A 15296-nucleotide genomic window follows, 5' to 3' on the forward strand; every position below is an offset into this window, starting at 1 on the left:
CATAGCTTGTAGTGTAGTAGTTGGTTCCATAAGTACTCATCCCTGGCTAAGCAACTGGTAGGTGTGTGGCAGGTCCTTTAAATCCAGGGTCTGGAGCTCCTTACGTTTAGTATTCTGGGTTGAAAACTGCAGCCAGCTCAGGCAGGAAGGAGCTTAGTTAATTGTTTGCAACCCGATGGATTGTATCCCCCCAGCCTCCTCTGTCCATGGGATTTCCCAAGCAAGAACACCAGAGAGGGGTGTCATTTCCTTCTCCAGGACAACGGAAAGACTAGGATTATTTGCCCCAAGCTCCTCTTGGCTGAAGCCTGTCTAAACAGGAATTAACTAAAGATCTTTCATATTGAATTTATGCTAATACCAGTTATGTTTTAATTATTAAAAAGGAGATAGTTTAATGATGCTAGAAAATTTGGGAAAAAATCAGGAAAAAATTTAAGTTTTATTTTTATTACCTAGAAACAACAATACGTAACAGTTCGCATATTTCTTTTTAGTCTTTTTCCTCTGGTTTTATTTATTTTTCATAGTTGAGGTCATATTGTATATATGATTTGGTATTCTGATTTCTTCACATACATACATATTTTCCACATAATTAAAACATTTTGGTAAAAATAATTGTTAATTACTGCATAATAATTAATTCTAGGGAGGTAACAATTTTATTCATTTCATATGGATTGGTTGATGTATAATATATATATAGTATATATAATATATATGTATATAGTATATATTAGTTGATATATATGTATCTACTTGATGTCTAATAATTCTATTATGAGAACCCTTGTAATTCAGTTTTATGCACCTCTCAGATTATTTCCATAGTATTTCTAGAAGTGGAATTACTTGGTTAAGGAGTATAAACATTTTAAGATTTTTTTTTTCATTTTAAGATTTTAATGCATAGCATCCATAAAACCCATCTCATAAGTGAAATGTCAGGCAGGATAAAGCCTATAAAAATAGCTTTTAGCTTAGGTTTATAAAAGAAATATATACCTTGACCAGAGACAAAGTCAGAAAGTGTTTTAAAAGGTCATGTGACATAGGACATAATTCCTTTTCCTGTAGGTTAGGTAGTGGGTTCATGGGTGTTCAGTATATTATTTTTTTTAAAAAGTCACCTGGACTGGTGATTCCTAGGTTCCTTTCTGGCTGCAAAGTTCTTTTGTGTTTTGTTCCCTTATGATTCCTTAGGTCTTCAAGGGTATGAGATGTGAGTATAGAGCTACAGACCCCTTGAGATGTAGAGTCTGAATATTTCAAACCTGGGCTGTAATAATGTTGAGGGCAATGGGAAAGAGTGGTATCTAAGCAGACTGACTGGGGTTCCCTGGTGGCTTAGTCTGTAAAGAATTTGCCTGCAGTGCAGGAGACCTAGGAGATGCGGGTTTGATCCCTGGGTTGGGAAGATCCCCTGGAGAAGGAAATGGCAACCCCTCCCAGTATTCTTGCCTGGGAAATCCCATGGACAGAGGAGCCTGGAGGGCTACGCGTGTCCGACATTTTGTGACTAAACCACCACCACTAACACCAAGCAGGCTGATAAAGGAAATGTGTCTTTGTGAAATACACAAAGTTCCTAATTTTGCAAACTAGTAGAAAAGATGATAGGGGTTGCTCACTCCTTTAGGAGTAAAAGTCTCCTAAATAGAAAATTGCTTTGTTGAGCAACTTTCTAACTGCAAGTTCTTGGCTTCTTTTTGTGCTCAGCCTAAGTATTGAATTGGAATGGTCATTCACTTTTTAAAAAAGTCTTTTAACTTTTCCCAATGTGAGATAGTTGGCAGATATCTTTTGTAATGTTGCTACTAACAAATGTTTCATTAAATAAAAAATGATTATGGATTTTTTCCCCTGTGATGATAATGCAGGGTCTTGGTAAGACTTTACAAACGATTGCTTTGCTTGGTTACCTGAAACATTACCGAAACATTCCTGGACCTCACATGGTTTTAGTTCCAAAGTCGACTTTACACAACTGGATGAACGAGTTTAAGCGATGGGTCCCATCTCTTCGTGTTATTTGTTTCGTTGGAGACAAGGATGCAAGAGTAAGTGAGAAACAGGTTTTAAAAGGCAATCAAGAATAACAGCATTTCTGGGGTTAAATTTTGTTGCTATAAAAGACATTTGAGTTGACTACTACTACTGAATAACACTTAAGTTGTGCTTACTCTGTGTTAGACTCTTTTGTAAGTGCTTTATTTTAAATACCACATTTATTTCTTGTTACTGACTTTTGTGTGTATCTCTGTCAATGTACTTATAATTTTTTTTTAATTGAAATATAGTTGCTTTACAGTGTTGTGTTTCTGTTGTATAGCAGAGTGAATCAGTTATATGTATACATATATCCCCTCTCTTTGTTTAAAATTTCCTTCCCATTTAGGTCACCACACAGCGTTGAGTAGGGTTCCCTGTGCTATATAGTAGGTTCTCATTAGTTATCTATTTTATACATAGGGGTGTATATATGTCAATCCCAATATCCCAACTCATCCCACCCCCACTTCCCTCGTTGGTATCCATATGTTTGTTCTCTACATTTGTGTCTCAATTTCTGCTTTCAGATAAGTTCATCTGTACCAGGTAAGCACTTTTAATATATTAATTGAGCTAATTCTCACAACACTCTTCTGAGGTAGATGTATTACCCATTCATAACAGAAAATCCGTTATTATGCTTATTTGCATTTACTTTTAACTAGCTCATTAATCTAATCACTTTTGAGTTGCACTAAGTGACTTGTTATTTAAAAAAATCTTATTTTATTGACCATCTATCTTATCAGTGATTCTATCATTTGTGCTATTTTGATGCCAAAAGTGTATAAATTTGCATTTCAGTTTGTTTAATTTTTTTACTTTTGACTTTGACTTGTTTACATGCACACATGCACATGCAGACACACATGAATGGAACCTTTTATCCTTGTACAGAGAACCTTGTGTTTTGTGTTTATGCATAGACACAGCTTTCAATTTTGATCTTTGAATAGAAGAATAGGTGTCTGCATACATTCTTAGATATTATTAGAAATTAAGGGCTCTTGTTTAAATTAACTATTTGTCAATCTAGTAGGCTACAATTATTTTAGGACTCTTGAATTAATCTAAAAATAATGAATTATGCAAAATACCAAAATGAATAATCAGCTTAGAAAGCATATTATTAAACTTGGTCTTTATTTTGCCTCCAGAGAACTTAGTTTGGAGTAGAGATTTATTCTATTTTACATATTTAGATAGGTTATCAAAAGATATGCTCAAAAGAGTGGTAACATAATGAATTATGTAATTTTATTCTTATCATTTTGCTTGAAGAAAAATTACTTAAATTTATTTAAATTTAACTTATAAATAATTTAAATATTGAAATACTGAGCTCATAAATTTAGAATTACAGGCTTGATTCTTCCCTATGCCTCATATTTCCCAGTAGCAAATTAGTAACTTAGAACTCTTTCTGATCGCTGCTATTATTTAAATGTAATACCATTCCTTATAAAAATTTTGTATTTCCAAGTTACTGGTTTATTTTCCTGTGATTTTCTTGAAGATCATAGATATTGAGAAATATCTAGGCTTGTGTTTTTATCATGTCTTTAGTCAGTTTAGTCGCTCAGTTGTATCTGACCCTTTGTGACCCTATGGACTGCAGCACACCAGGCTTTCCTGTCCATCACCAACATGTATGCCAGTGGTTTTCGATTTTATTATATGGAATCCATGGGCTACATGAAGTGTCTCTGGGAGTTTTCAAGAAAGAGTGGATTCAATTGGTTACTGCCCTATCTCTTTATCACTCCTGGACTTCCCAGGTGGTGCTAGTGGTAAAGAATCCACCAGCCAGTGCAGGAGGTGCAAGAGATTAAGAGACACGAGTTTGATCCCTGGGTTGGGAAGACCCCCCGGAGTAGGGCATGAGAATCTACTCCAGTATTCTTGCCTGGAGAATCCCACAGACAGAGGAGCCTAGCAGGCTACAGCCCACAGTGTTGCGTAGAGTCAGACATGACTGAAGAGACTTAGCACGCCCTACCTCTCTACCCCATGGGAGGTTGAAATTCTTCTAGAGACTTCAAAAACTTCTTAATCATGAAAACTAACCTTCAAAGTTGGTGTTTTGCAAATTACCACTCATTAATGTGTTGGGATTCAGCTTAGTGGGTGGTGACAACAATTTTTTGAAACACTGAGATAGGATAGAATAGAAAATAGCAGTGAGACTATGTAATATGTATTGTTTCTTTCGGAGAAGGCAATGGCACCCCACTCCACTACTCTTGCCTGGAAAATCCCATGGATGGAGGAGCCTGGTAGGCTACAGTCCATGGGGTCGCTAAGAGTCAGACACGACTGAGTGACTTCACTTTCACTTTTCCCTTTCATGTACTGGAGAAGGAAATGGCAACCCACTCCAGTATTCCTGCCTGGAGAATCCCAGGGATGGCAGAGCCTGGTGGGCTGCCGTCTATGGGGTCGCACAGAGTCGGACACGACTGAAGCGACTTAGCAGCAGCAGCAGCATTGTTTCTTTCTAAAAACATGTCCTCAAACACATATGTATACTAAATTGCAACCTAAAACACAATTTTACTGTGGGCCATGGTCAAAGAGTTTGAGAACCAGTAATTGTTAATTACATAAATAATTAATGTGCCATATGCAACACTTAAAGATTGATGTTATGTATAGAGAAAATCTGGAACATTACTTATAGACAGATTTGAATGTTTGTACTGCACGGGATAGATATATTGGGTCTTTCTACTTTCCTGGCCTCCTGTAAACATTTTATGAGGTCAATTTGGTAATAAAATATGTGATGTAGGCTACAGTAAGTATTTAATTGAGGTAGGAAATTATTTGAGAAAATCATGATCCTATTTGAAGCTAATGTAGTTCTGAAGTATTTAGAGATATGATTCCTAAACGTGATTCTTTTTTAAAAAAATGTTTTATTTATTTGGCTGCACCAGGTCTTAGCTGTGGCAAGCAGGATCTTAGTAGCAGGCATGCGGGATCTTTAGTTGCAGGCATGTGGAATCTAGTTCCTTGACCAGGGATTGAACCTGGACCCTCTGTGATGGGAGCTTAGAGTCTTAGCCACTGGACCACCAGGGGAGTCCTCCAAACACAGTTTTTGACCCCTTCCTTTTCTACTGTAGAGGCATCAAAGGTCATGGACACGGAAACAGATCTGGTTTTAGTTCTAGTTTTGCTACTGACTGTGATGTTGAATGAATCTCAAAGGGCCTTAATTTTTGTCCCCTATGAGAACTTTTGGATTATGTGATCTTGAATGTTCTGTCGATATTTAACTCTGAAACTATCAAATAGTTACACAAGTTTCAAAGCAGAGCTGATTTAAATTAAAATATGTGTATGTTCTGTGAAACTGTAGGAGGAACCATTAGACTGAGTATTTCACAAAATCTAATAAGGATAAAGTATTTGCAGGACCAGATGGGGTCTGGTGCCCTGGTTCTTTTTATTTTGCCTCTAACTCCCTAATGTCTTAATTAACTTTTTGACTATGACCACTTCCCAGGGTGAGGCTGAGATCTACAGAGGCCTTTTTTCCTGTCCTCTACTTCAGTCCAGGCAGTCCTTTTATACATAGTGGGCACTCATTGAATATTTGTTGAGAGTGTCCCTGGTGTGTTTGGTGCACGACTGAATTTATGAAATAACGACTTTGAGATGAACAGTCAGTTATGTTTAAGCACTGTCATTTCAGATTTACAGTACTAATCAGGCCCTTCTCAGTGTAGATTTTGCTGCTCCCTGTTAGCCTTTTTGGTTTTATTTTAACCCATAATAGAGATGATCTGGAATTCAGTTAATCCACATTAGAAGTGCTTTCAATCACATTGCACATTGGCCACATGAAGATTTAAAAATAGTTTTAAGCAGTCTCACTTTTTAAAATAGATTCCTGTAGTAGATAGAGCAAGCCTCCTTTATAAAATCACATTTGTAGCCTCATAACATCAGGACTTTCACAAAAACACTAATGGGCTTTCATGACCCTTTAACAGAGTTTATGACTCATCCCTGCTAGAAAGTGAAGGAAACATAAGAGAGATCACAAAAGGTTGGAATCGCTCATGTATATTGAGCTTTTTTTATTTATCAAAATGATATCATGTTGGTTAGTGCTTGGATCTTGGTAAGAGTATGGTATTCAGAAAGTAGTTCCTTTTGCCCATGTCCTTTTGATCCCTTGTGGTATGAAGGGTAACTGTCATCTTCTGGTGATACGAACTTCTCCAGTTCACTGAATATACTGTACTTGTTTAATGAAAGCCTCTGCTTCTCTGTCGTTAATGGAAGTATTAGCGTGTCATCCAGATAATTGACCACAAAGTACCTTTGGGCTTCAGCATTCCTATATCTAAAATGAATGAGACCAAATGATTCTAGAATAGTCTCTTGATGCTTTAATTCTGTGACATCTTGTCAGCATATTCTAATATAAGGAACTTTGTTTTGCACCAGGCTGCTTTTATTCGTGATGAAATGATGCCAGGAGAGTGGGATGTTTGTGTTACTTCTTATGAGATGGTAATTAAAGAGAAATCTGTATTCAAAAAGTTTCACTGGCGATACCTTGTCATTGATGAGGCTCACAGAATAAAGAATGAAAAATCTAAGGTAAGCTAATTCTCAATATCTGTATTAAACCTTCTTTTAACTACCACATCTATTGGTTTACTTCTCTGTATTCAGAATTTAAAAAGTGATAGATTGTGATTTTATTCACAGAATGTGAATGGCAATCAGTTTTAAAAATGATTTTGGAGTTATAAATGATTGAATACAAGATAAATGAAAATTGAGCCCAGTTTTTAATGTAAAGAAAATTCGTTTACTATACCTGTTGCAGTCTAAATAATTCTGTTATGCTACAGTGTTTTAATATTTTTGCAATATTTGGTGTACAAATGTTGTTTGCTTTGGTTTATTTTTTATTGAGGAGCTACCTTACACGTATTCATATGGATTAGAAAAAAAAAACTTATTTTCTAGAATTACTCGACTTGTGTGAATTAGAGTATGGTGTTAACATTGAAAAATACCGATATTTATTGCCATTCCACTCCATCAACAGTAGAAAAAGCATCAGTTATGATGATGAACCTCTCTTTGGGTCATTGGTCTGCTTTGGGAGAACCAGAGACAGAACTGAAGCAAAATCGCCAGGTGGTGCTTTTTGTAGTTAATACTCGATAAGAGGATACATGTTAGAGAATGATCATTAATTTAAGAGCAATATAAAATGAGCCTTTTTTAAAATAAGATTACTGTGATTTCTACTTTTTGTGCTTTAATTTTTGTGATTTTGTATTTAGAAAGTTAACATAAGATATTTGGGGAAGACGGGCTCAGGTGTGATGCTTAAAAATTGTGACCAGGCCAAGTTAGAAGTTGGCGGGGTGTGGTGGATGAACATGACTGGCATGGAAAAGGTGATTCTATGCTGTAAAGTGACCAGCCTGGATTCCATAGAGTTCTGACTGTTTCTGTGGACCAAAAATAGAAGAAAATAAATTTTTAAAAGTGGGGGAAGGGGCTCAGGTGTGCCTGTGATCTGCATTCTTGTAAGTGTAGAAATGCCTATAATATTTTGTTCAACTGTGCTTCACTGTGGCAATGTCACCTGAACTAGTATTAATAGTTATTTCAACTTTTATTCAAAAAATGTTTTGGGTTGGGTGAAGAACTGAATGTTGAACATTCTAATAAATAAAACAATGTTAACATAACTTACTTTTCTAGCTCTCAGAGATTGTTCGTGACTTCAAGTCAACTAACCGCTTGCTCCTGACTGGAACACCTTTGCAGAATAACCTGCATGAACTCTGGGCACTACTCAACTTTTTATTGCCCGATGTCTTTAATTCTGCAGAAGTAAGTTTAAGTCGTGCGTTTGAAGTATAATTTTCTTATGTTCACAGACATCTGTTTTCAAAACACAAACTGTATGCCTGCGTGCTAAGTCGCTTCAGTTGTGTCTGACTCTTTGCGACCCTGTGGACTGTAGCCCACCAGCCTCCTCTGTCCATGGGATTCTCTAGGCAAGAATACTGGAGTGGGTTGCCATAGATGGAAACTGATAGCTTTCATTTGTGATTCTTTGTGGTTTAGCTCTTGAATAGAAATTTTTTCAAATGGGGATATTTAGAGAAATAAGTTTCTTTGCTTTGAAATTATCCTATTAAACTTGGCCTGTATCACATTGCTACCACAACTTATGACATGAGGTAGACTGAGTTCAGAATAGTGCTTTCTACATTTTTTTTAAATTAAATTGGAAGGGCTTTCTGCATACTAGTTTAACAAGTAGAGTCATTGAAATAATCTTGAAGTGCTGCAGGTATTAACATTTGGTGAGTACTAAAGAGCTTATAATATGTGATTTGAAAAGCAACATATTTTATAAATGTATGATTTGTACTCTTTTATCATTGACACAAGGTTATGCTAGTGCAGCAAACAGAATTGAATGATTTAAGGACTTTGGAGCTTGATTTTCCTCACTGCTGATATTAATTGATAATAAACAGTATAAAGTTCAGCTACCTATTGTATACCTTACCTTGCTTTTGTTCATTTTTATTGTTTGATTAACATTTTCATTAGCATGCCTTCCATTTTATATTCTTATTTCTACTCCTCTTAACTGGTTATAATTCTGCTGTGGTATGGGGAAGCCTAATAAAAGCCTTTTAAAGAAAAAAACTGCTGATGGAGTACCTGTATAATGGTGTTAAAATTTTGTTAACTGCTCCAATATTTATTTTCAGAAGTAAATAATATTGGCCATAACAGTTAACATGTTTTTGACAGTGCTTTTAAAATGAATTATTGCTATATGAGCTGTGTAAGAATTTATAGAATGTTACATTTATTTAAAAATCTATGCACTTACTGCAGAATTTTCACCCCTCCACAGGACTTTGATTCTTGGTTTGACACTAAAAATTGCCTTGGTGATCAAAAACTTGTGGAAAGACTTCACGCAGTAAGTAATAGTAGACAGGAAAATTTAGTAATTAAATATATGTAACCGAGCTAGAAAACATAGTGAATCTGTTGGAACCTGTGGATGTGCCTCTGAGTTCAGTCTCAGTGTTTTTCTCTCTCAACCTTTCTGACAGCCTCTTTGGGAGGCGCGCTCCCACTATATCCTTGGCGTCTCTGTGGAACAGCTCTTTTGCTTTGGCGCTGTCCCATGGACAATGTGGTCCTCTCTCGTAGAGGATGTTCACTCTCCCCTACCCCACAGATCCTTGAGATCGCATTCATTGAACACCGGTTTTCCCTTCTTTGGTAACAGCTTCTTGTATCCTTCTTTCACTCATGTTACTCCCTTTGTACTTGTCCTGTTATCTCACAGAGACATCCAGTGCCTGGAGCCCTGCTTTACTCCCATCCATCAGCCCATTTCTGTTGCTACATTTTCTGCATCCATCAAGGAGCCCGTTCTCTATCAGTTGAACCACTTTTTTGGGGGCCAGTATTTCAAACTCCCTTGCTCTCTTGATCTGCCATTTCTGCCCTAAAAGCCCTAAACAAATTATGTAACTGTGTCTCTGTCCTCTGGGTTTGAATTCAGCTTCTACCAGTTACTAGCAGAGTGACCTGCTCTGTACTGGGCCTGCTCAATACTGGCTGATAAAGAAGATGACACCTACTGTACAGGTTGGAACCACTACATTTTCATGTTTGCTGACATGATTTGATTTCCTTTAATACCTTTCCTTTAATACCTTCCCCTTCTGGGATTTGACGATGTTGGTGATCCTTCTTCATAGCCTTCTTCAGCATTCTCTCTCACTTCCTGTAAGAGCTATTTCAGACTTTCTCCAGTCTCCCCGAGACCTCTAATGCACGTGTTCCCTGTCCTCCTTTCTCAGCAAGTAACGTCATTCCTTTCTCAAAGAGGAAATAAAAGTCATTAGGCAGGAACTCCTTGAAGGATATCCATCTTCCAAGAATATCTGCATCTGTATTACCTTCTGTTTGAGTGGAAGAGGTTTTCTTTCTCTTATTGGTGGTTGTTCAGTCACTAAGTCATGTCTGACTCTTTACAACCCCATGGACTGCTGCACGCTAGACTCTTCTGTCCTCCACCATGTCCCAGAATTTGCTCAAATTCATGGGCAGTGGCTAATTCTTCTAACATGAACCCTGAATCTCATCTTTTCCTGTTTTCTTAGGGACTTTTCTCCTTAAAAATTTTTCCTTTTTATTGACTGAGTTTTCTACCTCTCTCTCCATGTTGGCTCTTCTCCCTCAACATGTAAACATGCTCAAGTATCTCCCTCATTAAATCCTAACCCGCACTTAGACTCTCCTCCCTGCATCCACAGACCAGTACTCCCTCAACACTCTGTCCCTCTTGAGCTGTGATTCTGGTTTATTCCCTTGATGGCTAAGCTATTTGAAAGTTTAGTTTCTCCCCCCTTCATCCACCACCAAATCGTCTACTCACTCTTCTTTTTTATTGGCCATGACGCCTGTGGCATGTGGGAATCTTAGTTCCCTGACTGACCGGGCATCGAAACTGCGCCCCCTGAATTGGAAGTGTCGAGTCTTAACCACTGGACTATCAGTGAAGTCAGTATTCACTCTTTTTAAAAATGTACAACTATAATTTTAATTGACTCAGTGGAGTTTTGTGAGAAAGTGGGTATAGATGTGTTTTGCTTTTTTTTTTTTTGTCTGCTGTTTTTAATGAGAGTTTCAGTCTTTGTTTATATTATATTTGCTCACCTCTCCTTCTCTCCCCCTCCCCCAGAAAAATGTAAACTTAATGTGGCAGGGATCCTGTCTGTTTTCCACCACATTGTGCCCTGTGTGCCTGGTCCAGAGTAACTGCTCATTAAATTTATTTATTGACTCGAAGCCCCACCAGTCATCACGTGTTATGTAAATATTTATTTAGAGTTAAACAGAACAAGTCACAAACCAGTGACCTTATGTAATAGGGAACTTATTGTAAGAATGCAGAGGCGTAGAAGACAAATCTTCGAAGAATCCTGTCATACAAGTTGCAGTACAGCTGGGCCTCTCATACCAGGATCTTGGTCATCTCCGAGGAATGGCTACTCCGTCTCTGATGGGTTCTGTTCATTTCTGAATCCACTGACCATTAAATACAACTGAAACTTAACCTCACAAGTATTTGTGATTTTTTGTTAAACCTTTTGGTTAGTGCCCTGACTTCTCTGTAATACTTAGTACCTCTAACCATGCCTGCTTGAAGTGCTTTCCTGCTTAGTGTCTGGGGATGGGATATATTTTGTCTTATCTCTTTGGCTGTTCTTTTCTGTCCCCATCATGGGCTTTTCTTTCTTTGTCCCTGGAAGTTTAGTGTTGCAGGGCTTTGTCTTTGATTTCCTTTTTCATATGTGCTCTCCCTGGAGGATCACTCCCAGAGTTTCAGCTATACCTCTATACTTATAACTCCCAAATTTCTCTCTCCTTATCTCTCTCCTAAGCTCAAGACTTACATATCCCACTGCCATCTGCGTGTTCTGCCTGAATGTCTCACAGACAGTTTAAACTCTTAAAAATGCAACTTAGACAAATTTAAGAGGCCCAAACAGGAAACCAGAAGTCTTCTTTTACACTTCCCTTTTCCTTACCTCCCATGGATCTCTAGTAATAATAGCTACAGTTTACTGATGTCTACCGTGGTTAAACTCTACTTATGTACTACCACAGATTGTCACAGCAGCCTTGGAAATAGGTATCTTTATCCCCATTTAAAATGCGTAGCATAGATATATACCATAAATCTATATGTTTTGGATGAATGAATGAGGAAACAGGTTTGGAAAAATTAAAGAACTTGCCCAGTTTACAACCGCTAATCAGGGACTGAGCTAAATGTAAATCAGCCTGATGTGGGTTTGATTTCTGTTTCTACCGTTTACTAGCAGAGTGACTTTGGTGATGTTACTAAAATTGAAATAAACGTCTTTCCCTCAAAGACTTATTGTAAGGATTTAATACTCTATCTAAAGTTCATGGTGCAGTGTCTGGCACATTCAGGTGCCCCAGAGATGTTTTTTTTCTTGTAATAGAATCTGCCTTGCAAGTATACACGGATAATTTTAGGTTTTTTTCTCTTTTCATTCTGATCTTCCTTATCATTGAACCATTTTCTTCTCATTCATATATTGAAAGCCATTTTTAAATGGCTTGAATTTTTATTTCACTTTCAGAGACACTCTGATTCATACTCATCTCAGATTTCCTCTCAGGTTTACAAATATTATATGACAGCAGATTATTTTAAAAAGGTTTTTTTTTTTTTTGTACTTTTTCAATAGTCAGTAATCTTATTGTCTTAATTTTTATTGTCTTTTGTGCCATCAAATCATGGATGTCTAATTTGGGCCCCCTATTCTGATTTGCTAACGGGCCATTACTTGGTTCTTTTTTACCAAGAAAATTAGCAACTGGTGTTGGTAGTGTTTTTCAGATTATACAGTGGGAAGTAAATTTTACCTTAGAGTGTTGTCAATGAAATAAATGGTTTATAATATTGAATGTTTTATAAACGTTTATAAAAACTCTCACTTTTTAGGTTTTAAAACCATTTTTGTTACGTCGAATAAAAACTGATGTGGAGAAGAGTCTGCCTCCTAAAAAGGAAATCAAGATTTACTTGGGACTGAGTAAAATGCAGCGAGAATGGTGAGTTATTTTATTTCCGTTAGAATTTATGTATAAGATGTATAAGATTTATTAAAAATTAGCTTTGTAGTGTTTCAATTGTGACTTTAGTTCAGAAAGTACATTTTAAGTGCCAAGTTAAGTAGTCAAATATTTTAATATGAAATTGATGAGTATTTTATTTAACTTTTAGGAAAGAGTATGGGGAGTCTGTAGACCTGTGTTTGAGTCCATGCTTTGCCTCTTAATGGCTATTTAGCTTGGACAAGTTTTGTAACCTCAATTTCCCTTCTGTAAAATGGCGATAATAATGCTTTACTTACAGGAATGATGTCAGAGTTAAAGGGGATAATGTCACTGGCACGTTTGTTAGTTATTCTTGCTTTTTCCATTAATGAAAGTAGTAATAACCATAATAATGAGTGAAAATATCAGTGATTGTAGATATTATAAAAACAGAAACTGGATTGATTTGATCAATACAAGCAGAGCAGGAAATTGACAAGAGGAGTCACACAGAATCATAAATTTGATATAAATTGAGCATGTTAATAATGTAATAATGCTAGTAAGATAAGCAAAGTGTTGCATTATAAAGAAGCAAAGTGTTTATATAAATAAAATTAGATAACTTATACTATATAGACACTTCTCTATTATTGAAGCCAGTATAGGTAGTGGTAAAGAGCGTATTTGTCTAGACTCAGAGGTAAGATCAAACCCTTGCTTGGTCCCTTTCTGTGGCTCTGAATACATTGTTGCATTTCTTTTAGCTGCCTGAATTTCCATCAGTAAAGTGGTGGTGACCCTAGTACATGTCTCAGAGTTGTGAAGGTTTAACAAGATGATTCATAGGCCTGGCGCTTGCACTCAGTACAAGTTGGCTATCGTGAGAATTAAATATTACTGCTCCCCAGGTGGCTACATAGATCTGTGTTTTCCTGGGTGAAGGTCTGGAAAAGACAATAAAAATGTTTATAGGGTCAGAAAAAAAATGACCTATGAAGACAGGTATAAGAAATTGCAACACTTTTTAGCTCAAACAAGTAAAAGCTGGATGCCAACTTGGAGCAAATATTGTAGTTATTAAATAATTATCGTATGTAGTTGTCTGAATTGTTATCAACTGATGGCAATTTTTAGCAATGGATAAAGCAGGAGGAAATGGGTTTATAGGCAGCATACAAGTTATAATACTCAAATCCTGACTAGTTTTTTTGGTTTTGCTCATCAGATTTAGTCTCCAATCAGATCTTTTTGTTTTTCTTTAAATAGGAATCTAAGCAGATTATCAAAAGGACATTTTTTTTTCCAAAGGGACATTTCTTGATAGTGTTAAGTTTGTATAATAGTTGATGATTAATTATAGTTTAAATTTTTAGGTATACAAAAATCCTGATGAAAGATATTGATGTTTTAAACTCTGCTGGCAAAATGGACAAAATGCGACTCTTAAACATTCTGATGCAGCTTCGAAAGTGTTGTAATCATCCTTACCTGTTTGATGGTGCTGAACCTGGTCCCCCCTACACCACTGATGAGCACATTGTTAGCAACAGTGGTAAAATGGTAGTCCTTGATAAACTATTGGCCAAACTCAAAGAACAGGGTAAGTTACAAATCTTCAGATTAATGTGAAATAACTTAATATTGTATATGAATAACATTTTGCTTAGTCATTCATCATTCATTCATTCACTTATTCAGCACACATTATTGAGTACTTACCCTTTGGCTAGGAATTGTCCTGTGGGCTGTGTGTGTTGTTGTTTAGTCAATAAGTTGTGACTGACTCTTTTGCGCCCCTGTGGACTGTAGTCCATCAGGCTTCTCTGTCCATGGGATTTCTCAGGCAGGAAGACTGGAATGGGTTGCCATTTCCTCCTCCAGGGGATATTCCCAACCCAGGAATTGAACCCATGTCTCCTGCGGCTCCTGCATTGGCAGGTGAATTCTCTACCACTGTGCCACCTGGGAAGCCCCTATGGGCTGGGTATACAAAGATGCATAAGACAACAGTCCTTGCCTTGTAGATGCTCACAGTGCAGTGAGGAGGCATAATTGCAAGTCATTGTGATAAGTGCTGTGATATGCCGAGATATTAGGAGTTGAGGGAATCTCCACAAAGATGACATTTGGGGTGAGCACTGCAGAATGTGTAGGAGTAAACAGTGGAAAAAAAGGAGGGCAAGGGTTTTCCATCTCTGCAGTGAAGCAGAGGTGTGAAAGAAGGGAATGTGGAGCTTATGGTATTTGGGTAGAGTGGCATTGGATGAGTCTGGGAAGATGAATTAGGGCTATTATAAAAGGCCACGTTTTATGGGTTTGGGGCTATTTTGAAGGTGGTGTGGGTGATTTGACTGTGGAGAATGGCACAATCAGACTTGTATGTTAGAAAGAGAAGCTTGGAAGCAATGTGGGGATATATCTCCTGAGCCTGAGAGTCTAGAAGCATCCTCAGGACAAAGTAAAGGCAGACTTTAAATCATCTCAATATGTGTGGGGGATTTTGAAGACCTTAAAAACGTATAACTCAACAAATACATTCTTCTGTATAGTATCAGTTGAAGAGATGTGTGTAGGGGGCT

At 37.1% G+C, this 15296-nt stretch overlaps 1 protein-coding gene across 12 annotated transcripts in view; it reads left to right on the forward strand.

Moving 5' to 3' along the window:
- The window catches only part of SMARCA1 (SNF2 related chromatin remodeling ATPase 1), a 777971-nt gene that overhangs the window by 8583 nt on the left and 754092 nt on the right, over positions 1 to 15296 (forward strand). For all 12 annotated transcript variants that reach the window (XM_081565725.1, XM_081565724.1, XM_081565728.1 and 9 more), the window contains exons 6-11: positions 1884 to 2063; positions 6517 to 6672; positions 7798 to 7929; positions 8975 to 9043; positions 12620 to 12729; positions 14091 to 14317. In XM_081565725.1, the coding sequence (XP_081421851.1) occupies positions 1884 to 2063; positions 6517 to 6672; positions 7798 to 7929; positions 8975 to 9043; positions 12620 to 12729; positions 14091 to 14317 (874 nt within the window). The remainder of the gene's footprint in view (positions 1 to 1883; positions 2064 to 6516; positions 6673 to 7797; positions 7930 to 8974; positions 9044 to 12619; positions 12730 to 14090; positions 14318 to 15296) is intronic.

Source organism: Giraffa tippelskirchi, chromosome X (assembly GCF_054371585.1).
Source record: "Giraffa tippelskirchi isolate mGirTip1 chromosome X, T2T-mGirTip1v1.2.pri, whole genome shotgun sequence".
Classification (NCBI taxonomy): Eukaryota; Metazoa; Chordata; class Mammalia; order Artiodactyla; family Giraffidae; genus Giraffa; species Giraffa tippelskirchi.